Source organism: Sturnus vulgaris, chromosome 9 (assembly GCF_052056855.1).
Source record: "Sturnus vulgaris isolate bStuVul1 chromosome 9, bStuVul1.hap1, whole genome shotgun sequence".
NCBI lineage: Eukaryota > Metazoa > Chordata > Aves > Passeriformes > Sturnidae > Sturnus > Sturnus vulgaris.
Window position 1 is genome coordinate 15,968,502 of NC_142251.1, and position 25,282 is coordinate 15,993,783.

General features: G+C 40.0%; 1 protein-coding gene across 2 annotated transcripts; it reads right to left on the bottom strand.

Annotated features, from left to right (window-relative positions):
* Positions 1 to 1,171: 1,171 nt before the first annotated feature.
* GTF2B (general transcription factor IIB) lies at positions 1,172 to 24,118 on the bottom strand. Of its 2 annotated transcripts, none has more exons than XM_014883990.2 (7): positions 24,013 to 24,118; positions 21,535 to 21,641; positions 10,726 to 10,859; positions 4,375 to 4,521; positions 4,109 to 4,238; positions 3,263 to 3,544; positions 1,172 to 1,653 (listed from the first exon to the last, which is right to left on the bottom strand). In XM_014883990.2, the coding sequence occupies exons 1-7, from the start codon at positions 24,027 to 24,029 to the stop codon at positions 1,520 to 1,522; spliced, it is 951 nt and encodes a 316-aa protein (XP_014739476.1). In that variant the 5' UTR covers positions 24,030 to 24,118; the 3' UTR covers positions 1,172 to 1,519. The 2 variants fall into 2 exon arrangements, with proteins under 2 accessions (XP_014739476.1, XP_088026065.1); XM_088169939.1 differs by lacking the exon at positions 24,013 to 24,118 and adding an exon at positions 23,134 to 23,938.
* Between the last annotated feature and the right edge of the window lie 1,164 nt (positions 24,119 to 25,282).

Genomic DNA, 25,282 nt, shown 5'->3' on the forward strand with positions numbered 1-25,282 from the left:
TAAAACCAATTTCCACCTTTGCATTCACAAGCTGTAACAGTGCATTAAAGGTCAGGCCCAGTCCATTCAAAGCATCCTGCCTTCATCCACAGAGGATGCAGGTGGAGTAGCTCAGACCAAAGCCGGGAATGCCCGGATAATAGAAAATGTTGCAACAAAAATCAAAGGCAATACAATCAGACAACGAATATATGACCTCCCAGCTACTGAGTGTACCCCTTCTAACATGTGCACCAGAATCTTTCATGGCTGCAACTAACAGTTCCTGTGGTATAAGAGGACTGTACAACCTTTGTTGTTTATTTACAGAAAAATACGTTGTTTCCACATTTCTGATATCTACTGGCAGAAGAGGATTAAAGCTCAACTACCAAAAAAGAAGTGAAGGCTACTGGCAATTATAGCACTGGACTCAACCTTCCCTCTGGGTGGCTTAGGACCAGATGTGCAGCAAGCTGACTCCTCAGCTGTTCATTTGTGTGGTTAAACTGAATTTGCACCTGTGATACAAAATCTCAAGAACCACAAGAGTTAAGTACATTTGTTGCTTTGTACACAGAGGGACATTGTCAAGAGGCAATCAGTGTTCAAGGCTGAACAACTTCAGGCCTTCACTCAGCACCTGACATATCAGTTCAAACAGCAAGTGCTCACTTACAACCACAGGCCAGCCAGACTGTAGGGTGGGCTGGCAGGCCAGAAATTTAACAGAAACTCGTATTAGAAATACTTTTTACTTTTCTTTGTACAGTACTAAGCATCATGAAGTTACCAGCAATTCACTAAAGTGAGTCCTCATGCTTCTCAGTAGCTACTTTGTCATTACATCCAATTCACAGCAGAAAAGCAAAGATGTCAGTGAGAATCACAGAGACACTGCCAAGGAAGGGATTACTCCTTTTGCAACCAGTTTGGAAATACTCTGCAACAGTTGTGCAAAACTTGGAACGACATTTCAGCAACTGTTTACATTATGGGTGCAGGCACCCACACTACAGCTCCCTACAACTACTAGAGGAGTCTAGAAATCAGAAATTGTCCAGAAAATGAGCATTTAAGCAGTCATGTAACCAAGCATGAAGCTCACTCCACCATTCCATGGACTGCATTCCAGTTCTCAGCATGTACAACAGTACATGCATGTCACATTGCAGTCATACCCACAAGATGGTGTTTTTGGAAAACAGTTTATTTGGGAATTACACAATATTCTCCAAATCCCTACAAAAGAAATCTAAATAAGTACAACAGTATCAAATTAAAATTGTTGCAACAATTATTAAATATTTACTTCCACTAATATATACATACAAAATGCCACACAATGAGCTTGTTTACCCTTGGAATGTATGCTGCCTTCCAGCAGTTATGCTCCATCTCCATATCCTCCAGTTCCACAACACGAAGACCCAATATTAACACTTTGTACATCCTTTATTATAGGCAAAAATAAAGAGTTTGTTTTTGTTGGGTTTTTTCTGGGGGGGAGGAGGTTAACAGAAATTAACCCTCTGCAATCTCACAGCTGTGGTAGCTTGTCTACTGGGGTATCAAACTTGAAATCTGCTGGGAAAAGATCTGGAGCTCGAGGATAGATCAGCCTGTATGACTGTCTGATCGTAACATCAGCCACACCAGCAATATCACCAATTTCTACAACAAAAAGCAGAGAAGTGATTAGTTTTTACTTTTGCCATTTGTATTCAAGAAACCAACAAACATAACTTATCAAGAGGCACTGGACACTTGCTTCACCTGCAACTCTCCCAAAAGCCTGGTAGAAATGGTTTTAACTGTGGTGACTAGCATTTTGGATACATAACTCTGTCTTCTTATGTGCCACAATTCAACTTAATCTATAAATTGTGGAATAACAAATTTCAAATTGGCAGAGGGGTAAGAGTGTAAAAAAGTGATTAGAAACATCTACTGCAACTGCTACATGTAACCAGCAATATTTTAACAAATCATTATCAACTTCTGGCTCTTCATTTTTATGCTTTAATTAAATATAAGCAAAAAACAAGCAAAAAACTGAGTCACTGACAAAAACTGATACCTTCAGTTAAATATTAAACACATTTACCTTAAAATGCACCAATAAATAAGGCAGAGGCCACTGTCTAACAAGCTGAGAGAACACTTGTTTGAGATGCACGAACTTAAATTTTATTCAAGAGTTAGTCAAGTTAGGAATTTAAGCCTTGAACTGCATGAGGGAGCCTTCAGCACTGTCTGAAAACACTGGAGCAGTGCAGAGCCACGGTGCCCACGGTAGGCAGCTGTATTTTAACAATCACTCCTAAGAGATGCAACCCAGTAGCTCACAACCAGCAAGGATGAAGGTACTGAACTTCCTGGGCTCCAGATCACTCACAGGCCCAGGACAGTGCCAACAGGATGGAAGCTCCAAGGACATAAGCAGTTATAAATGCAGAACAAAAACACCATAACCTGACAGATAAAAGCTATTCTTTATCCAAAAGGAACTCTCCATTAAGAAATTGCTACATTTTCAACATTTCTGATCTAGACTGTACAACTCAGTGGAGCACCTGGATCCATTTCTCACATCAAGTTCTACCCCCTGCAGCCTTAGCAAACTTCTTTCCCCAGGCATTACTGCCCTGTAGGCCTCATTCTCTTGAACTCCAGGGGCTGATCCATGCTGCTCTGTGGCTCAAGAGCCCTGAACTCCTTACTGGCTCCCCATGGGCTACTCTACCAGCAGGGAATCGTCCCTACCTGATCCACAACAAGCCTTGCCATCCCATACCTTCCATCTTTACCATAAGTTCACAGTAAGTCAAGGACTATGTACTAATGCAGGTGATTCCCAGGCTGCAGGAATGATTAAAGATTCAATGTGATCCAAAGCCCAGGTGCTCCCTGTAACTACTGCCTAGTTTGTGTTTGGAGTATTTCAGAGCAGCAAAGTAGACACACAAAAATAGTAGCATAGGTGAACTTAAATTATTATTTTTATAATTATCATTTGAATGCACTGGTCCATTGCATTCAAGAATCCAACTCCTAATACCAGAAGAAAATGAACTCAGTTTACTCTAAGTGTAGCCAATTACTCCATGTTCATTTTGGGGACTGGGAGATCCTGGTTTGTTCCTTGCTGTATGTAGTTTGAATGGAGCTTATCACTGTTTGCACAGACCTCATCCAAGTTTTACAGTAACACTGAATTTTCTTTCAAGAAGACATGGCAAACTAAAAATAAAAAAAAAAAAAAAAAAAAATCAAGTCTTACCTTTCTGTGTCCTTTTCTCTGAAGAAGCCTGTGATGCCATGTAAATAGCTGCAGCTGCTACAGAGATAGGGCTTCTCCCAGGAACCAAATCTAATTCCACAGCTTTACGGGCAATATGTGTTGCTGCCATTTGTACTTGTTTGGGAAGACCCAGATTAGAACAGAATCGTGACATGAAGTCTCCAGTTGTAATCAAATCAACACTGGTTTCCAGAGCTTTCAAAATAAGTTTAAAACACCGACCTATTTCTTTCTTTGAAATCCTGGACACTGCACATATTTCTGAAAAAAGAGGATAAATTAAATCTTAGGCTTCACAGCATTTGCTTCCCCTCTAAATAATCAAACTTGATTCTCAATATATTAAGACCCACAAAGAAGGCCAGTGTCCTGAAGGCCACCATCACTAAATAAGCTCATTTGTGAAACTTCTCTCAGTGCAGATTTATCATAAGGCACTAATTAATACAGTTCACTTAACTAAGGGAAATTTGGTACTCAATGCTAGAGAGTTGCATCTCTGTTAGGGAAAAATTGCATAAATTTACTATGGAACTGCTGGATCAAATACAGTTACAGTCTCCACTATCCTCTGATCAAAGCAATGCCTTTTAAGTTTCACCAACATTCAAAGTAACTTTCAAATACTAAACCCCCCCATACTGAAGAGCCTACTCCACAAATATAACAAATTCCCACAGACTCTCCTACCCTCCCCTCAAAGGTGAGCTACAGCTGAGAACAACTAATTTGAAAAAGTCCAGGAATAAGAAAACCAATCTTACAGTGAAAGTAACTAAACCTCTCCTTCAGAGCAAAACTGAATCTGTATCACTGAAAACTTACCTTTAAATGTTCTTGGAACACCCTCTTGCCTACAGGCTATGTAGAGACAAGCAGAAGCAATAGCATCATTACTTCTCCCCTTCAGGCTCTTTTGCTCATACACTTGCTTGAATAAATTATTTGTTCGATCCTTCAACACAAGAAGATGAAATTTAATTAACTCTAGGCCATTTAATTAGCAGCAATATCAAAAATTCATGTGTTCATTATATTATGCTAACTAAGTCAATGCCAGAACAATTTAAGGATGGGAGACATGAACTTACAACTATATTTCTAGGGAGGTTGATTCTGTCTGCCATGTTTGTAATTTCTTTAAAAGCATTCATCATGGCACGATCAGAGCTGCTCATAGTTCTGCGATTTTGGTACTTTGAATTCCCAAATTCATCAAAACTTGCTGCACCTGTGCCCTGAAAAGAAAAATTCGTATCATCAATAATAGAAGCAACTTCCTGCTCGCTTCAAGAGCGAATATCTTCCAGCTTCATACATTTTAATTCAAGGCAACAGTTCCAACAGTTGTGCAAATAAACATCACTGAAAGTAACTCATTCAATGGAGCATTGTTCCACATAACAGGTCCTATCTACATTTTGCACCAGTCTTAAATAGTGAATTGCTTCCCAGAGACCACAGATTACATGGGGCTTTTTCTTCCCTCATGTAACAATAGTTACAGAGTCAAAAAGATAAAGATAATATATAGCCAATGTATGCATCTCAATACTCCTGTCAGCAGTGCTGAGGTCCAGGATGATATTCTATGCAACTCGTGTGTCCTTTGGGCCGCATCTATGGCAGACAGGTGAGTCAGAAAAACAATTTTATGGTCAGCTGGAGACCAGTTGCTAGAATGATAACCATCATAGTGAAGGCATGGGCAAAGAAAACACATAAACCAATGACCCAGCCAAACCCAACTTGATACCGTGCCTGTTAGAGGCCGCAAGCCTTAATCAGAAAACAGAAATATCCATGTATTGTGACTTAATGGGAAAATCATAGGCCTCTTAAAAAAAAAGCTTGAGGTTTTCAGAGAATTGAAAGCCTCAAATTCAACCTGGCAACTTCAAAACAAGCTTCCAAGGTACAATTTTGCTTGTACCTTACAAATGATAGTGCAATTTGCATGCTTCTATTAAATATGCAAATTTGCCCAACCAAGAGGGTCTAAAATGTTTAAGGTTTTCAATTTGCCAGCAGTCCAAAACAAGTCTTAACCAAATAATGCCATATCAGATTAGTGATAGCTGATGAAAACAACATATCCTGGAAGTTCAGAAGAGCAATGTCTAATTCATATTATCCACATATGTGCTCACTGTCACAGTATACAAGGGGCCCCAAGTTCTTTCAAGTGGAAACCACTTCTTCACAATTCCATCATGTGCAGAAACCTGGATTTCCTGAATCTGCAAGCATTTATTCCTTGCTGGTACCTTCAAACAATTTACCTGGGATGAGGCATCCAACTTTCACTACAGACACCGACTACCACACTGTCATTTTGCCAAAACATAGAGCAGGTCTTCATCTGTGACTGACTGATAACTTGGCCAAGCACTTGCACACAGTTCTCAAACTGAATACCCAGCAATGGATTGAGATGTCAGGCTGTACAAAGTGGGGTAAAGACACAGTGAACAAAGCATAGAACATGCATCACCTTTTTCTTCTGAGCTGTCCAGTTTCTTCATTCCTGACCCATGTTCTTAGGAATTGCTCTTTTATTTTAACACAGGCTCTAACTCTATAATCTCTCAGGTGCACTTCTGCATTCAATACATGGTCTCTGACTGACAGTAACACTCGCTCTTGACCATTCACTTACACTGTTCCCCTTCCCATGCCCAAGGCCTCAGTGACACCCCACTTCCAGCAGCCCCAGTGGATCCCTCCCTGCTGAGACATTTGTGGTACTCGCACACCTTGATTCACTGTGGCAATCAAGGACTTTGGCATAGAATCCTCCTCACAAGTCTCCCTAGCTCTTTCAACAGATTCCAGAACCATTCCTGGTTTTTTCCTACTACTTCAAACATCCTTTAGTACAAAATAGGCACCCAGATGGGATCCTGGCACTAACACAGCAGAGGGCTGCTCCAAAGACAATCCTACTTCCTCGGCTGGATGAACAACTCCAACTATTCAAAGGTTCCCAGTAAGATGAAAAGGTAAACAAAGAGCAAGAATAAAGCACAACAAACTTCAAGCCACAAAGAGCAATACTAGGCCTGCCATCCAAAAATTATGCCAGAACTCCCCTTGGCCCAAAGTATACAGGAGTCTCAGGTCCAAAGGCTCTCCTTTGCTGGCCATCAGTCATACCTCATACCTCTGTTCCTGCAGTGTGTTACATTTGTGTATATCATGGCCTCCTAGACCAGTACTATGCACAAATGCTTATAGGAACTGCATGAGCATAAACAACAGCAAGTCCCCAGGCTTCATAACAGAGACTACCAGGAAATATTGCTCTGTCCTGGAGCCAGCAAGGATTCCCCTTCACCACAGAGATTTTCCCTGGTCCACTGGTTAAGGAGAACCAAAAAAAAAAAAAAAAAAAAAAACAACAATACATCTAGTAGGTGCTGTGGAGTGAAACTAGACAAGGATTTTACCCTGCTAATGTGAGCCCTCTTCAAGAGCCATGCCCAATATACAACTCACAACTATAAAAGGGGTGGAAAACACTTCCACCTCAATTGCTTACATAAACCACAGAAATTCTCCCTGCATTTGTTATTTAAATGTCCCATCTACTTTCCTTCTGGAGCTTTGAGGGACAATGCTTTGTTGACTTCAGCCCTTGACAACCATGTTAGGAGTCCCTTTCCCTTCATGGAAAAAGAAAAAAGCTACAGAATTTTAACTGAAATGAAATAGACTTTATGAATCATGTGGTTTACTGTTGTAGCCTTTGAGTCAGGATTTCTACCTCTTTGGCTTTCAAACAGAACAGAAACCTCACGGATACAATCCTGGAAACAACCTTCAAGGTAGCTGAAGTGAAAAAAATGCAGTCAAGTAAATAGTGACAATCTCTGAAGGGGCTCAGTGGAGGTCAGGTTTACATTCAACAGCTCTGAACCCCAGTATTTCCCCACAGCAGCAGAAAGTTTAAGTGTGACCAGTATCATCCACATCACAGATTTGTGGTTAACCACAGCACCAACACATGCCCTCAGATCCAGCAGTCTTCTTGCCCAGTACAACCAGCTCATAGGATCTATCAGACTGATCTCTTTCTCCTTTTTCCATCATCAGCCCCTGATACCTCTCACTGCTTATCAATATAGCACTTCCAGATTCAGGCCATGCACTTTAACAACAGCCAGCTTCAGAGACATCTGATGAAATGAAAGGATAGGAATTCTATGCCAAGAGATTGCATTAGATCTTTGTTCAACTAATATAAAATCCCTTGGAGTCGCAGTTACAACAACAACAACAAAAAAAAAAGACTCAATTAACTAGCAAAGGTGACAAAAGACTTTCCATAAGATAGGAAACAAAACTTAGTTTGCTTTTAGACTCATAGAAGAGTTCCCTATATCAAAGCAAAACTAAAAGCTGCTTGTTCAGTTATTTTTCTTTAATTTTATGTTAGAATTTTAGAAACAACTATAACCTTCTGGCAGTTAAGTCACAATTAACATGACACTTCACTATGCTTCCAATAGATCTGCACTGTAATCAGATCAACTGCAGCACACGTTATCTAATTTCAGAGTTACAGTTCTGTGCCAGTATCCTGAAGATCTGCTTGTGGAATTCAAACCACTTCCACCACTGCCAACTATGCTATTCACCCTCCTCTTCACAGGCAAATTAATCTTTGTTCCAATGCAGGCTGCTGCCTCAGACAGATGGGTTCCTCAAGCATTAAAACCAATTAGGAATGAATCCCTTTGCACGGGCAGAGCAGCCTCTGCTGCTAACACATGGAGACCACACACCCCCACAGGAAGGGGCCCCAGACAAGCACCTCCTGCCTTCCCAGAAGAAAGAGACAAACCACTCTGGGAAGCAGAACTGACCCTCTTCCTCTACTGTTACAAAGTAATACTGTTATAACTGGTTGAGACTCCATTTCCACCTACAGTTCCCAGGAGTTTACAACAGTTCTAACACGATGTGACATGAGAACTATCAAGGTCCTTCTCTTTTGGATTTCTCACAAGACAGGTTGTGTTTTAGGGGTTTTTCTAGTGGAGGTGTTTTTGGGAGGGAGGAGCAGGTCAGCTGTAGAGATTTTATTATCTGTAGTCCTACCTCAAGCAGAAAGAAATAGCCCCGGTCCTGTCCCCATTAAAGGTTAAAGCCATCTCTGGCACACAAATATTGGGTCTACTCCTGGCCATTCTAAGAATTGCTGTTAACTAGGAAAATAATAATCTTATTTTGCTTCATTCTCTTAATTCTCTGGAATTCACAAAGGCTGTTCTGTACTCTATCAGATACTATTTATCCTCTTCAAGACTACACCATTTCACTTGTGTTCAACCACTGTGTACACCTAGGTCAATCCACATGCCAGCCTAATGCTAGCAGGGACTTCATATGACTGCTTGAGAAACAGACTATTTCCTTGAGTTAGTTATTTTTGCGACTGCATGAATAAAATTCATACCCTTTCTGCATTGACAGATTTCTTCAGCATCTTCTGATAAAAGCCATTCACTTCCTTCCAAACGACTGAAAAAAAAAAGCAGCCCCTCCTTATACAGAGCTCACATCAATGAACTGACATCCTAGAGCTCCTGCTTACTAGCAAGACAAACACAGGAACTCCTGCACAGAAAACATCCTGGTTTGTCAAAGGGACTCTCAACTTCCCTTAGAAAATAATGCACCTTCTGCAATTCTTCCCTGTGCAAATAAAGTATCCACAGTTGGACTGACTGCCCCCTCGACATTCCACAACACAATCCTGGCAGTTCCAATACTTTTTACTCAGTTCTCATAGGTCAATTCATGCCACTCTAACACTCCCACATCTTGTCTTCATGGAATGGCACTCTTTGCTACAGCAAGTTAGGTCATGCCTATTCTGGGATGTTCTGGTTCACAGCAAAACTTTCATTAGTTCAATGTCCATCTCAAAGTTTGGAGCTTTCATGGGCAACAAACTTTTCATACAAGTTTCTGTCTGTCTTTAATTCTCTCACTAAGGCTGCTACCCCTCTTTATTCTAAATTAGGATCTGAACCTGCAAAGGGAAGGGGGCTATCAGCATAAGTCACTGATCACCTGGACACAAAAATCTATCTTCAGCTGAAATGTCTTTTGTCTTTTGCAACACACAGGTTCTAAAGGAACTCAGGTTGTTCTACTGACTGAATCAAACTGAGGTCCCAGAAACAAACCTTGTATTTACACAGCCCAGAGTAAGAAACAATGTGAACCTGGCACAAATAGTCCATTTTTCCATCTATCTATAAAAGGTATAGATCTTTATCACAGCTGACCAAATCAGCAACAGAAGTCCAAGCCCTCTGAACTACAAGCTTTCTGACCCTATATAGTTGGCATTAGAATTCCAATGACTTCTACAGCACTGCTTCACAGAGCCACTTAGCAATGCCAATGTTTTAATTGAGCAGTGCAGAAATGTGTTAGTCTGAATGTACTCCAAAAGCTACCTAAAATTCAAAAATGTGATAGGCAGCAATGCTTGGAGTCATCCAAAACACAACCATCTACTTGGACAATTTCTCAAAGAGAAGGTTTCTTTTTCACTAATAGGGAAAATTAGCTGCCCATCAGTATTCACTTGCTGACTTCCTTGCTTTGAAGAATTCTTGGATGAAAAGTATGCTGCATACTGCCCTATATGAACATATTTAGGCACTTCATCCTAGCAGCATCACTGGGACAAAAATTTCTGAGAAAAGACAAAGTGGCAAAAATGCTTTAATCAGCAACTGTACTTCTTTTCATGGAACATTCATGAAATCCCCAAAAATTAATTTAGATCTTGCTGTAAAAAAATTAAGTACAACAATTAAAACTTACCTGGGTCACTACGTCATTAAAGGGAATGCATTTGTGTGACTAGTCCTGCTTGCTTTCAGGAGAAACAGGTTATGATTGCACCACAAAATTTCAATCCAAGTGTAGATTAAATACTTCCATTTGGGGCGCTCACACCATGAAAGAATTCTACATTTAGTACTTTAACATTAATTGCAAGAACATGTACAACATGAGATCTCCAGGTCTCCAATATGAATCTGATACAGATTTCACTACCAAAAAAATGGCAGCACTAGCTATTGAGATCTCAACATTAATTTCAGAACCACCTCAAATACATTTGCTAAGACAAAGTATACTTCTTTTAAAATCACACCATCAGCTTTCCTATTTATAGCAACATATCAAAGGGCAGCAACTAACCCCATAGCACTGCAAACTTTTTTGGGTTTTTTTGCCATGGTTGGTCCTTTCCTTCTGTCCCCAGGAAAGGGCCACATTTTATACACTGATGAAACATGCAATAGTTGAGTTCAGGCAAAAATCTCTTCAAAAATTCCTGTGTTTCTCTATGGATGTACAATCTGGTATTTGGCATAAAAACACTCAGTAAAATTCAGTATTTGCAGTGTTACCTTGCCAATCATTGTACTCAAGTCGCCATCACTCAGCAAAGGATTCTGGGTATCCCCAACTCGAGACGGGTCTTTGGTTGCTTTGTCATTGCTGAACGTTCTCCACTCTGACCCCACGTCTATGACCCGGTCACCTGAGAACAAAGAGCAACACAGAGTCTACATTGACACAGAGCTTTAAAATACTGCATGAAACATCAAGCCAGGCACCTGAGCTCTGCACTGTAAGGAGGCAGACTGCTGGCATTCCCAAACACAACAGTAACAGGCAGGACAATGAACCAGAATGTTCAGGATCTAGTTAAAGCAGTGGGAAAAAAATGCAATTAGAGCTGCACAGAAGACATAAATAACTGAAGGAGCACATCCAGACCACAGGAACTGTCACCTTTATAGATTACAGTTATCCATGAAGAACATCATGGCACTTCCAATACACAAAAGGAATCAAGATCTCAATTTCAAGCTGAAGTCAGGACTGTCTCTTGACTGTTCTCAGTCAGTTGCTGTAACTTAACAAGTTCTATCATATTTGCCACATGTTCATAGTGCACATATGTATTATCTATAATGCACAGTTCCATTAAGGTATAGTAAATGACTTCTCTTGCATCATTTCCAGGTCCCTTATACTATTAATTTTGTAACTTCTAACCCACCATAATGACATTCTGCAGTTCAATTTTTTGTTCGTGAAGACAGTTCTGACCCTGCCCAATTTCATGATGCTTGACAGTATCAACATAAAATATATATACTCTACTTTTTCTTAAACACAATCAATCCTGTTGTAACTGGAAAATTTTCAGTACAGATTCAGAATAAACAAGAAAAGCACCATATTTTCTGAATGAAACAACCTTCCTTGCAGTCTTCTCAATTTCACACCCACCTAAACCTTTCCTACAGCAACTCATCAGTTTGAGAAATAATTCTCACCAACATTCTGACACAGGCAAAAGCCCTACAGCAAACACAACAATAGGAGCTAAGGGGGGAAAAATAGAAACACAAAAGAAAACACAAACCCCAGCCCCAAACTCAGTGCAGTTTATTGTATTCATAGATCTGATAAAAGCTGCATCTCTAAGGTGTTGCCTCCAGAGCAATACTATAGACTTTTTAAGAACACATGCACAAAAGAACACATAAAGAACACTTTTCTTAGTGTCCTGCAGTAAAGAATACAGCTCTGTGCAGGATGCCAGAAGAAACTTCAGAATTACTGGTACCCTTCTTAGCTAAACCTGAGGAAAAAATCCCCACTTTCATCAATGTTTATGTTTGTTATGAGAGAAATGTCTGCCAAAAATGTAGCATTGATTGCGTAATTTCCAGTATGGAAGTCTTGGAATGAAATCACAGAGGCTGATTTAACCTGGTGAAAACAGACATTAAAAAGCACTCTGCAAACAATGGTAATACAAGATCTGAAGCTGGAGAAAGTGCAGAAGGTGTGGACAGAGTGATGCAACTGCAGAATTCCCTGGAGGATACAAGGGGAATCTATTCTGACAGAATAACTCAATTTTTAACATAAAATTATGTAAGACGAATGCTTGAAATTAGAAGTTGTGAATGAACCAAAAGAAATTGCTACAACAAAAAAGAGTAACTTTAGGTTAAAGGTGTTCTCATCAATATCTGTCAGACCTGCTCATAACTATGCCTCCACCTTTATTTACTGCTCTAATAAAAACCAAGAGGGAGAAGAAAAAAAACCAACCATGAAAAGCTACAGGGTTACAGATAGAATGGATCTGTGCTGCCTTTTACTCTGCTACAAAGGTCAATCCCCACACCCTTGGCAAGCTTAATTTTGCAGACAGTGTGCTCCTCTGACTCCTGGACTCTCTGTAAATATTTGATTCAGTAATGCTCCTTCTATGGCCTAGCAGTAACTTTACTTTTAGACAAACCCCCAATACTGTTTACAGCAACTAAAAAAAGCAAAATGTACTTAAAATTCTGGCATGGTATAAATAGAACACTGAGTACAGAGCAATGATGTAATATTTTTCCACACAAGTGAGAATGACCTAAATGACTCACTCAGGGATCTGCCTCTTGTGAGTTATGAACCATTCCTGCTCTAACAAAAAAGTTTTATATCACTGCCTGCTTTGACAAACACATCACAAACAGATGAGAAGACTGAGATTACTATTTCAGAGTGAGAAAAGATTAAGTAGAACAAATCACCGAATATAAAGCATTGGTGTAAATAACATGCAATATGCAAATATCTTCATTTTCCCAAGAAATCCGCTACTGCAGAAAAGAAGGTTTTCTGTATACTGTCAGTGTCATTGAAAATATACAGAAGTCCTAGGCAGAACATTCCATCTTTCAAAAGGCTTCTATAAAAGTGTGACACAAGCTAAAAGTATTAATGAAAATTGAACAAATGAGCCCACAGGTTTCCATAGATGGAAAATGTATTCAGCTACAATCATTAGTTGGATTATCCCATTCAACAAGAAACAAAAACAAGATACAAAACATGATATTTATCATCTTTAATTCTTCAATACATAAAAACCACTTTGGAACCGTGATTTTAGTACAGATGTAATTAAGCCCCACCCCAAGTGGTCAAAGCAAAACTTTAAAATACTAAACTTAGTCTTACAAAAAGCAGTGTAAGAAAACCTTGAAATCTTAACTCAGGACCAAGTTTCAAGTTCTAAACTGAATTTGCTAGGTCATACCCTACTGACTGGCCCTCCTAAACAAGATGGAATATGGGTCCAACAGTCAAACATGAGAGTAAAAAAGCTCCCAGTAAGTATACTATGCAGTTGTCTCTGCTTTCTCACATTATTACACTGGTTTGGGCAACCCCATAAAACTGCAATAAGGGGCCACATATTCCTTGGCTACTTCCTTCTGATGCAGTCCTTTTGAACAAAAGGGCTTCACTAGATACAGTTACAGACTCCTTTATTTGATTTTCCTCTAACAGATGAGCTCATCTCCTCAGCTTCCTCCTCTGAAGTAGATACAAAAACAACAGTTTACAGGACCAAATCCTTGTGAAATGCATCTCCAGGCGGATATCTTTCTGAACAGATTATTTTTTTCTCCATTGCTCCACTTCTTTTCATAAACTACTCTTCCAATATTCAGCTTCTCTTTAAAATACAGTCTAACAGCCTAACACAGGCTCCAGTGCAAACACACTGCCAACTTCCCTGTTTCAGATTACTCATCATCTGAAAAGCTCATTTAGTAAAATGCAGAAGTGCTACTCAGAACAGAAAACCTCAGGCCAAGGTTACTTTTCTTCACAAATGACACATGCAAAGAGCATGTGCTACAGAAATGCAAGAGCAAACTCAGGTCAGACTCAAAAATTAAAACAGAATTTTGAGCAGTTTTTAAAACTTTGCTTGAAACATCTATACATCAAAATTTATGTATGTTTACTCCTCCCCTAAAAAATAAAGCGATTTCTCAGAGGAAAATATTTTCAATCAGCAAGTCCTGAGTTTTCAGTTACGTATTTGCAGAGAAATAATACCAGCTATTTTAACATTGCACTCCACTTGCAGTGACTCATAAAACATATATATTTTCTTCTCCTTCTGCATTTTGCATTATGTTATGAGAAGACAAGATATCTTAAAACTGAAGAAATCTAACCAAAACAAGAAACATGATGATATTCATGAGCAATGTAATCTTTCATATCCATTCTTGAAACACTTCTTCTGAGAAGGCATGTTCTAAAGTTCCTTTCAGAGCTCTAATGTTGGCTGTACATTCTATTAAGTTGTGCATATTATTAACTAATATTTTAATTTTAACATAAATACAGTCTTAAAAGTTCATTTGCACTCTGAAATCCCAAAATACCTACTGTTAGTAGAGAATGTTTCATTCTCACGGTTAGTTAAGGAATCTGCTGCCATCTAGTGAGCACATATATAATACTTTTAATTAAAAGCATTTTACAATGCCAAATTTAAACATATATATAGGACACACTTAAGTTTCAGTCAGCTCCTTATTAAGCAGAGTAATGAAGTGCTGCCACAAGCTAAAGTGAAAAAACTAAGGAGCAGACTACAAGCTGGGGAGAATCACAAAGACATGAAACTGCACAGAGCCAGGCTGAACAGAGTCAGATTAAGATTCAGCTCTCAGCCTCTCCTAACCCCTAAATCACCTTTGCAACCTTCTGCTGGACTTGCTCCAGCAAGTCAGTCTCTCCCTGGTACAGAGAAGCCCAGAGCTAGGCACAGTACTCCAGGTATCCACTCCACATTCTATTTATAGCTTACATACTGCCCCAAACGTTAGCACATGATCTTTTTTTCCATTTTTCAGCTTTAGAACTTCTATTAAGGACCAGATGTATTAAATGTTACCAAAGAATAAACTCACGGGGAGGGAAAAAATAAATTAACACATCACTTTACAGTCACCACTTTTCCTACAAAATTTCCAGCCCTTAGTAAAACATTAGTATTCTTTGTAAAAGTTATCTTGTTTTTAATGAATTGTCAGCACCACAAATTTATCATCACAACCAGCAACACCAGTCTACTCACAAGACAGTTAAAACAACTAAAGCAGGCCTTCAGATGCTAAACAAAACACAAAAACCCCACAAACAAACAAAAAAGCCACAGATTATTTTAACTAGTTGCCAGGCATCAACGGCATCACACCAGTACAAAAAGGCAACTATGGATTAAAACAGACAGTATGGCACCACAGGCAAATGACTGCTACAAGAACAAAGGCTTAGCAGCTTCCTGCATATCAAAATGATGACAAATCTAAAAGGACTTACAGGCTTCCTAAGCCATCAGCTTGCATAATCATTTTGGAGGAAGCAAATGAGAGTAGAAATGTTAAATGATCAGGTGGACAAGTCTGGTTAGCTGAAGTTACACCTCCCCAGGACTTGAGGCCTTTAAAAGATTAACAGCTCAAATACTTGTGAAGGATGTTCCAAACTACAGAATCTCAATTAAAAATATTGTACCTGATCTACCCCATATCACAAAATTTGAGACTCTTTCTATCAGAGAAGTTCAGACTGTTTTTAGCCCTTATTTGCCTCATCACCTTGTCAGCCTGGAAAGGAAGCAAAAATTACTCCCTAAATAGGAGGAATCAAAGTGTTACTGTTACTTACTAGAAAAATTTAATACTTCACCTAATAGAAGCATTAGTGGCCCTCAAATACCTTAGGTCATCAGCCAAAAACCCAACCCACTAACTAGAAAGCCTCCACCACCCTCCAGGAAATTTCATGCTAAGAGCAGTGCTTCTTACAAAGCCTGACAAAAGATGCTAACTTTTAACATCTGAAGTCTGTTTCCACTCTTACAAACATTATTGCTCAACAGCTAGAAGCATCACCCTTTGCCTTTAAAGCTGAAAAGGGGTAGAATTAAAACAGACTATTTGAAATGCTGGCTGAGAAAGGCAAGTGGGTTACTTTCTTCATATTATAAATTTGCTGTATAAAGTATCCGTGAATGCTCATGCAGGAGTCAACTATTCAGAATGTCTTTAAGCATCAGAATCCTTTATAATCAGCTTTCCTCTGAATGCAAAGAGTCTTTTTGCAAGGACCATCTTCTGTTAGACACTTTTTAGTAGTCTGGACACCAAGCATGTAAAGGCTGCTAATACATATCCATATCTAAAGACTTTTGACTACTTTTTAAAGCAATACTTTGACAATAGTTGCAGAAAGGAGTAAACCTGAACATACACTCAAATATTATAAGATTTTTCCCTATGGATGTAACTGCCCTCTACTGGATCCAAGTCAGAAGTACTTAAGCACCTTCCACACTTACTGGATATTACAAACAGATAAAAAAAAAGGTTTCTTTGCTTCTGTATAGCTGCTTGTTTTTTCTGAAAAATCAATCTTATCCCTATGACAGACATCCTGAGCAATGAACTGGCCAGTTGAGAGGCAATTATGAAACTCCTTCCTACTTGCTCATTATACTGCCAAGAAAAAAAACCAAACATGTAGTATAGTCAAATCTTACCCATTCTTCATGGACCACACTTGAATTTACAATGCACCATTTCAATCTCAAACTTGTCAGAATTATCAGCCAAACAAATCCTCAGACAGATTTTTGTAACAGCCTTAATGCTGACCACAGGCTATAGAATATTTCCCCTAAAATTCTTCAACTGAACACCCAGGTATACACAGAACACAGAATAAATGTCTGAATATTGGTCATAATCTTATTCAAAGCTTTAACGAATTATATGTGTCCAAGGATCTTCACATCTGGAGACAGACTTAAGCTTTTTTATCAAAGAAGGCTGCCCAGAAAAGATCCATGCAAGAGCACTGTTCCTCTCAGCCACACTTGCCTACTGAAGCAGACAGAGCTAACGAGTCAGAGAAAATCTCTCACTATACACTGAAAATAAATTCCTCACTGCTTAACTCCTGCATGGTAAGACAACACTTAATGACAGTATCTTTATAGAAGGTTAAGGAATGTTCTAGAAAGGTACTGCTACCCTGAGATACTACACAGTATGTACATGCCACTGGACTTGTTCTTATCCTCCTCTGAAATCCACATCATCACCTTGCTACATCAAGAAAATTCAGTGCTTTGTCTTCCACTTTTACTCTGCTTTCTTCAGCCCCCTCTGGCTTATCAGCTGATTCCCAGCCTTTTTTACTGCCTATAAGGGAGTAAGCAAAACATCTGCCCGTTAAGAAAGAAGATTTACTAGGCTTCTGTTCTTCAAAAACCTTCTTGAATTTTTTTTCCTCCCACCAACTCTGGAGAATGAGATACGGTGAACATTTTAAATGAACACAGAACTAAGCCCTAACAACTCTGTCCATGAACTCTCCCACCAGCCCATGAACCCTTACTGTAGCACATAGCTTAGAATGACTGGAGAATAGTAGGGATAATAAACCACAATTCCTGTCACAGCAAATAAACCTGGACAGAGTTGTAAAGTCTCAAATGCATGTCAATCCAGACTAATATCAAAATTCTGTGGATAATTGTAATTTAGGTCTCCAAGTGCCTTTCAAGCAAAAAACAATTAGCAGAAGGAAAAGTTAACAAGTTGGAAATAATTACCATGAAAAGACAGAACACAAACTAATCCACAAAAGGTAATAATGAAAAGGCAGATGAGAGGTTCTAGTACAATGAAGCAGTATTTTGAAACAATAATACACTCGACACCAGCTTCAGTGAGAATGACATTACAAGATGAAATTATTTTAATACTGCACAACAAAACTCCAGTTTATTTCAAACATGTGGAAAATACTGCGCAAAAAAAAACCCCTAAGCATACTAGATATAACTTAAATTTCAATCTTATTGAGACTAAGAATAAAATCTATTAAGTAGAAAACAACTGATAAAAAAATTCTCAAAAATCCCTTTAAAAAGTAGTACTTGCAACATACAGCTCTGCCTAAAATATGGAATTCACTTGATAAAGAGATCAGCTCCTCCTTGGCCTGGCCTCCTGCTCCCCCAAAAGCTTCTTTTGATTTACCCTTTCAACTGCAGACTTGATAAATGCAAGATCATTTATAATAATTCTGATTTAATTTCCAATTCCCAGAAAACTGATTACAAACCTGAAAACTATCTATGCACCAGCAACTTTATCCTGCAACACAGTTCTACATATAATACTCTTACACACTTTCTACAAATAAGCAACTTCAGTGCTTTACCAAAGCAAGCAAGAAAAACATCAAATGCAAATACTCTTAGTTAAGTCAAAGACTAGTAGCTCTGTCTACAGCTAAACTGCAAACACAAAAATTTTAAAAAAAAGTAAAGTCACATCAGTATGTACTTCACAGCAGTAAAGTAAGAGCACTAATTCAGCATTTACCATTTATACCAGCAGTGCTCTGCAGACACTAAAAATCAGTATTTTTAAATAAACCTCCCTAGCACTTCTTTTGCTACACAGTACATTGATTTTTGCATGGGAGGGGTTAATCGTTCTAAATGATCCCCTTCACTGAAAGATCTCAGTAACTTCTAGTCCATGCCAAAATATCTTTTCAGTGGGCTCTGCTCACATGTGATCATGACGCATGCAAGCCCTGAAACAAAACTTTTCTATGTAAAAACAGGAAATGAAATAGTTCTTCTCTTAAGGGGAACGTGTCTCATGGAATCTGCAACAAATACAGAAAAGCTGCATTTGGAACACATGAAAACTAAGTTTTGTCTTCACTCCTTTAAAGTATCTCTACTTCACAAGCATCTCCAGAAAACAGACATCAAGGATTGGATCTGGTTTACACCTTCTCTACATTTCTTATCAGACCAGGTGAGAAAGTATTTAGTGCTCACACTACTCTTTAATCATTGTCCTGGTTTAGGACAAATTTGGGAGGAAACCTCTGAATGAGGCCCCTCTAGGAAAAAAAAAAAATTGGAGAGAAGTGGAAAAAAAAAAGAAAACTGTTTATTCAACAGGCAACACACCTCCCAGCACAAAAAATAACAATATCAAACAGCAAAACCTCTCGCTGTTCCAAGGAGATGGCAGATTTAGAAGAGTTCTCTCCGTGGCTGCCCAGCTCACTCAGGCTGTTCTCAGTCCTTCCTGTGCTGGGGAATGCCCAGGCTCAGGCAAGGCCCGGTGGGCCACAGGTGTGAGCTCCCGGTGCTCTTCTGCGTTTTCAGTCCAGAGCAGGTTCAAACAGTTCCAGGAAATCAGAAAAGGGGAAAAAACAATCCAGGGGGCCTCTCTGCCTCAGCTAGCCAGAAAACTAACCAAGAGCAAAGGAGAGCTCTCTCTCTGTCCACCGCAGACAACACAGTCTGTGAGCAGGAATGCGGGGGAGCAGTGCAGTCTCTGATAACAAACTCTGCACTTCTTCTCCCCCTTCACTCCTGGAACCAGTCTTAAAGTTGCAGAATTTAATATTCAACACCAACAGAACAGACGATTCGGGGATATAGGCATCATACAGTCACCCCAAGACAGTCATGCACTCTTCAATTTAATTGGTTTTCCCAATTATCTGCTGGGTACCCTAGCTAAGGAATTGGACATGTAGAGGTAAGCTAAATTGCTGAATGAATGCAACAGAGAATGAGAACAATCAGCACAACACTATTAAAGCCTTTTGGGGACAAATCCACAGAAATGCTTACCTAAAAACATTTTTTATTCTACCAGTAATGTTGTCGGTAAACTGCACTAAAACACATTAAAAACTCAATTCAGAAATAGTTTCTATAAATTTTCTAATGATCCTGCTCATTGAAAATCCTAACATTTTGAACTAAAAAATTCACAAATGCTACCAATTCAGAAAAACCAGACAAACTCTTCAGGCAAGAAATCCTTGTGACTAGGTAACAGAAGGTACATGAAGTGAGGTTTCTGACAAATTCCAAGTTCCAAAAAATTACATTTGTGAAGAAAGCTCTTCCTCTTCCCCCAATACCAGAACTATCTTAAAAGTTATGAACCGACCAAGATCCGCTTTTCTAAACTTTTGCTCCATCTCTATGACAGCCACACAAAGAGCTGAACATGCACCAAACTATTTTTAAGCAGTAACTTAACAGCTTGCTATCATATTTCAGTAGGAAATACTGCTGTGGACATTTGAATTTTTAACCAGCAAATTCATTTGATTCATTGACCTTTAGCAGAACGTATGCAATTTAAACCAGTCCTTTTTAACAAAGCAGGTATAACCCTTCCTTTAGAGGTTTTAAATGGTTTCATTATTTTAAAGGAAACTGGTACTAAAGTTTAAAAATTTTAGTATTTACTCTGACAATTTATGTAGAAGTTTGCTTTTGCATAAAAAGACATTTCAGTTGCTTAGCTAAATTAGTACTACTTTCACAATCACCACAGTCTAGGAAAGAGGGATATAAACAATCTGAAATATTTAGCACCACTGTATGAATCACCCAAACATGCATCCTCAAGGGGGTTTTTTTTCACATAATGACCTAAAAAATAACAGAAATCAATGAAGTTTAAAGGATTATCATAATACAAGCATGGAAAGTTTCCCCATGGTAAAAGGAATAAAGACAGTAAGGTGCATGTAAGATGCTTATGCTAGAAAAGATACATAAAAATGTATATGCAGCAGGTTCTGTGACAACTTCCTCTTTCTCATTCAAACAAAAGACAATGCCTAACAGGCCTTCCATTTTAAATATTCCATTTTACTTAGAAATATAGTTTAGTCTGTGAAGTTGCTGCTATATAAACCAAGTAAAAGAGCTCCAAAAAATTCCAGTGGGAAAACTCAGGATAAATCTTAAAAGCCTTGGGAGAAGTGATTAACAAATACACATGCTGGCATCCATATAAAGATAAATCAGGGCAGAAGATAACCTGTAGCTACTGGGAAACTGAGGTTGGTTGGGGCTTGATTTTGTATTGTGTTGGTTTTTTTCTCTTGTAAGCAGGTTATTTCGCAGAGAGCTTTTATAACAACTCTTATACTTTCCTGGATGAAAGAAGAATCATGAATAAATACAGAATACTGGACAACATGATACTCTAATTCATATTACAGCACATTTTAAATTTTCAGTCTTTAAAGAGGGTTCAATTCTTTTCATAGTGCAAGAAGTTACCAGAAGACAGGCTATTCAAAACAGCAAACTTTTAGCAAATGGATAGTCACAAAAAAACAAAAAAGAAAAAAAAAAAAAAGCCAAAAACAAACAAATTCCATCAAATCTACCACCCACACTTCGGCATCAAGACAGCAAACCTACCCACACCATTTAGGTTACATAGTAATTTATAAAAACATTAATAACTACTTACCGACTACTAGCCCGCACTCAGAACAAATCATATCACCAGCTCTGTAATCCTCCACTAAAATGGAATCTGGATGATTTGGGCAAGTCACCCTCGGAAGTACATCCAAACTAAGAAACAAATGAGAAGTATTCATTACTATTAAACAAGCAGGCTGCATATCGAAAGCAAAAGAGTTCCTTTGTAATAAGAACACTTCAGTAATTCCACATTTAAGGATTTAAATTCAAGAACATTAATTTGATTACCTGAGCTGCACTTTTTATTTAAATGCTGTAACTCTGCATTTGACAATCAAGACTTCAGTTCACCTTAAATTCAAGTTCTCATAATATATCTTATACCAAAATCAAATCACCAAAAATCTACATAACAGACTTGGTTAAATGCAATGTACCTCACAAACTACTGCTAAATAAAGTTTCCCAAGAAGTTAGTGGTGATTTCTTCATTCCAAATGAGCATTTTCACTACTTCAACTCAGAACAGTATTATTTACCTTAACTCAGGAAGTAGTGCACATACAACGTGTGTTTAGAAAATTCCCAATCCAAACACTGGTTTATTTTAAAGTATTCAAAGAATAAATTCCATTTTAAATTAAGCAATTAATAGTGAGATCTTAACAAAAAATAAACAGCTCGTAAGGCAATTACATGACAAGAAGTTCTCATAATAGGGATCTCTCTCATACCCATCGATCTTCAAAAATTACAACTTCCCATAAAGCATTAGCATTATTTAGTACAACAGCTTTCAGTTGCCGACTAAAGTAACAACCAATTGTTTCTAAGTAAATGTTTTGAAAGCAAATACTGCATATTAATATCTGGTCAGTAATGCTACTAAAACAAATTATTTTAAAATTGGAGTAAAAAGTGTTTACAATTGGAATCCATGTAATCCACAAAGCCACTTTGCTCAAGCTTAAAAGCACAAGAGTACAGAAGCTGATCCCAAAAAATTTATCATGACTACTAACCTCCATTAGATTAAACCAAAAAACAATTTTTAATTATTTCAATTGTAAAAAATTTCCAAATATAATTGCCGAGTTACTCCATTTTCCACTATTATTTCTGTCATTATTTCAGCCGAACCTATATTTCCCATCTTAATTTTCATTTTTTAGATATTTCTGATGAGTCTAGAATACAAACAACCCAAACATTTCAACCCACTAACTGTTCACAAAAATGTCTGCAACTTGAAACCAAAACTTAAAGTCAACATAGCTATTAATGTGCTTCAGAAAGCACATGTCAGCACAAGATCTTCAGATGTAAATTATGTTCAAAGTACTATATTAAAGTGCTTTAAACTACCTTCCTTCTATTCCCAGCCAGAAGTTTCATATGACAACACTGTTGACAAAGCATTCACAATCATCTGACATTTGGCATTACACAAAAGGCAGTGACACACCAAGCAAAAGGAAAAAAAATATCCAGGAGCCTCAAAGAATACCAACAGTGTTTTGTTTCAGACTTTACTTTCGTAAAACATTGCAAAATTTGTCTTCCCATCGCAATTTAACTCTGTTTATCTATATATATGTATACTATACTCTTTGCAATGGGTTCAATTTACTAAGCCACCTACAGCGAAGGAAAATGCATGGCACGTGTGTAAAGGCCCATCTCAGCAAACAACTCCCAAGTTGCAGCAAGACTACTCGGAAGCACTTCCTAGATCCTAGGACTGGTTTAGCAAGAGTTACAGAGTCACCCGTGGGCCTTTCCGACTAGAAAGAAAAACTCGGTACGTCTCCAGGAGAAAAGAATTCAGAGCCCGAAACCCGTCTAGTCCATTTTTTTGACTAGTGCCGGTACGGATTTAGGGTGGGAGCCTACTCGCAGTCTCCCGGCCCCGATAAGGTGGAGGCAGGCCAGGGAGCTGCAGCTCGGCTCACAGCGGTGCTGAGCGGCAGGGACCCGGGGGTCACGCCTGGCGGTGCCGGGCCGTGGGGCACGGCGGGACCACCTCAGGCCCGGCCCAAGCCGCTATCGGGGGACGAACCGGGCCGGGTGGCCGTTCGCACCGAGCTGTCGCTGACGAGGAGCCCCGCAGTCAGGTTACAACCCACCCCCCAAAAAAACCTCAGCGTCTCGTCGGAGCGCTACCCCGCAACAGCGACACGGAGATGCAAGGGCGGCGAGCTCGGCCCCTTAGAGGCCGCTCAGTCGGGGGCCGCCGGCCCGGCCCACACGAGCAGGCACGGGCGCCCTGAGGCCCGGCCGCCCGCCGCCCCAAGAACGGCCCCGACAGACAGAACACCGGAGAGGGGCCGGTGCGCCGTGCAGCGAGAGCCGCGAGAGCTGGCGGCACCAGGGCCAGGCAAGGGCGGCGATGGCCGCCGGTCAGTCCCCAGGCGGCAGCAGGGGCGACGCGGCCATCTTCTGTCTGTGCCGCGGACGGGAGCGATGCCGGAGCCGCTCCCGCTGCTCCTTCGGGCCCCCCACGCCCAGGCCGCCCCCGTACCGGCTGGTGGACGCCATCTCGGCGGTGCTGCAACAGTGCCGGAGATAGCACAGCCGAAAGTATCCGACTATTAAATCCCGAGGGCGGCGGGCGGGGCCGCCGAGCGCTCCTACGGGTGCCGCGAAGGGGCGGGCGCACGGCCGGGGCGGTTCCTCGCCGGTGCCGGCACGGGCTCACGAGCGGGGTGGTTCCTTGCCGGTGCGGGTGCACGGCGGGGCTGTGTGCCAGCAGGGAGCCGGGCTGCGAGTCAAGGGCTGCAACATTCCCCTCTGCCCAGGCAGCAGCCCGCAGACTCTGCACAAAGCCTGCCATGCCGGCCCAGGCCTTACTCCGGTTCCGCTGCACACTCCAGTAGTTTCGTGAGTTCCCACAGAAGACAAGCATGTACAAAACTGCCCCAAGTTTGCACAGAAGTACATGGGGTACAACACGTTCTTGGCTCCAATTCCCCGACAGAGGAAGAAAAGTTTAGTTCCTCCTTCCTGCCGTCGCCTGCTCGTGGGCTGACGGAAGGACGAGAAGAAGCGGGCGCTTCTGTGGGCAGGAGCCGCGGGTGTCGGGCCGGCTGTGACTCGGAAGCCCTGGGCAGTCAGGCCGTGCTCGGACTGACGGAAGCGAACACAAAGCCCGCTGGTTTGTGTGGGCTTGCCTTGTTACGCCGCACACCTGCATGGTGTCATCAGCTCCCTTCTGTCTCGAATCCGCCTTGCAGAGCGCGTCAGGCCAAAGAGGAGGAGAAACCACAAAAACTGGTCTTTGCAAAACCAAAGCCCTTCAGCACAGGACTCGAGTCCTGGCTTTCACTACCCAAGAGTTTATCCATATGCAAAATTAGTCTGTAGAATGAGCAGCAAAACTGGTTTTCAATCCATAAAACAGTGGAAAAGAAATTTATTCCTTCAGAATGAGCCTAGCCTTGCTTAAAGAAAAGGATGAACAGGACAGGAAGGCCTACAGATTTTGGAAAATGCCATTATTTCAATGCTTCAAAGTGATCAGCATTAAAGTCTCTCAACAGTCATAAATTTTCTATCTAATTATTCATCAGATACAGAGGACTTTTCACACCAGTTAAGCACATGTCTCCACTATGTAACAAGAATATTTTTCAATTTACTAGCTCAAAGGAAGAAATTTGCTGTGGATGAAAAGTTCATTAATACTTGCTAAAATTGAGTCAAATTAATTATCACACAACCTCCAAACACTTCCATACCAACTTCAGTACTGTTTGCTGGTTGAAAATGGGCAAGTTTAAAATTGACAGCAA

What these genes read in the sequence shown, in the direction of transcription:
- GTF2B (XM_088169939.1), bottom strand. Translation starts at nt 23,171, where the DNA reads ATGGGCCTTTACACACGTGCCATGCATTTTCCTTCGCT. An exon ending in GCCATGCATTTTCCTTCGCT is followed by an intron (nt 21,642 to 23,133) that starts GTAGGTGGCTTA and finishes TTTGTTTCTTAG; the next exon opens with TTTGGATGTACTTCCGAGGG. An exon ending in TGAGTACAATGATTGGCAAG is followed by an intron (nt 4,522 to 10,725) that starts GTAACACTGCAA and finishes TTTTCTTTTCAG; the next exon opens with GGCACAGGTGCAGCAAGTTT.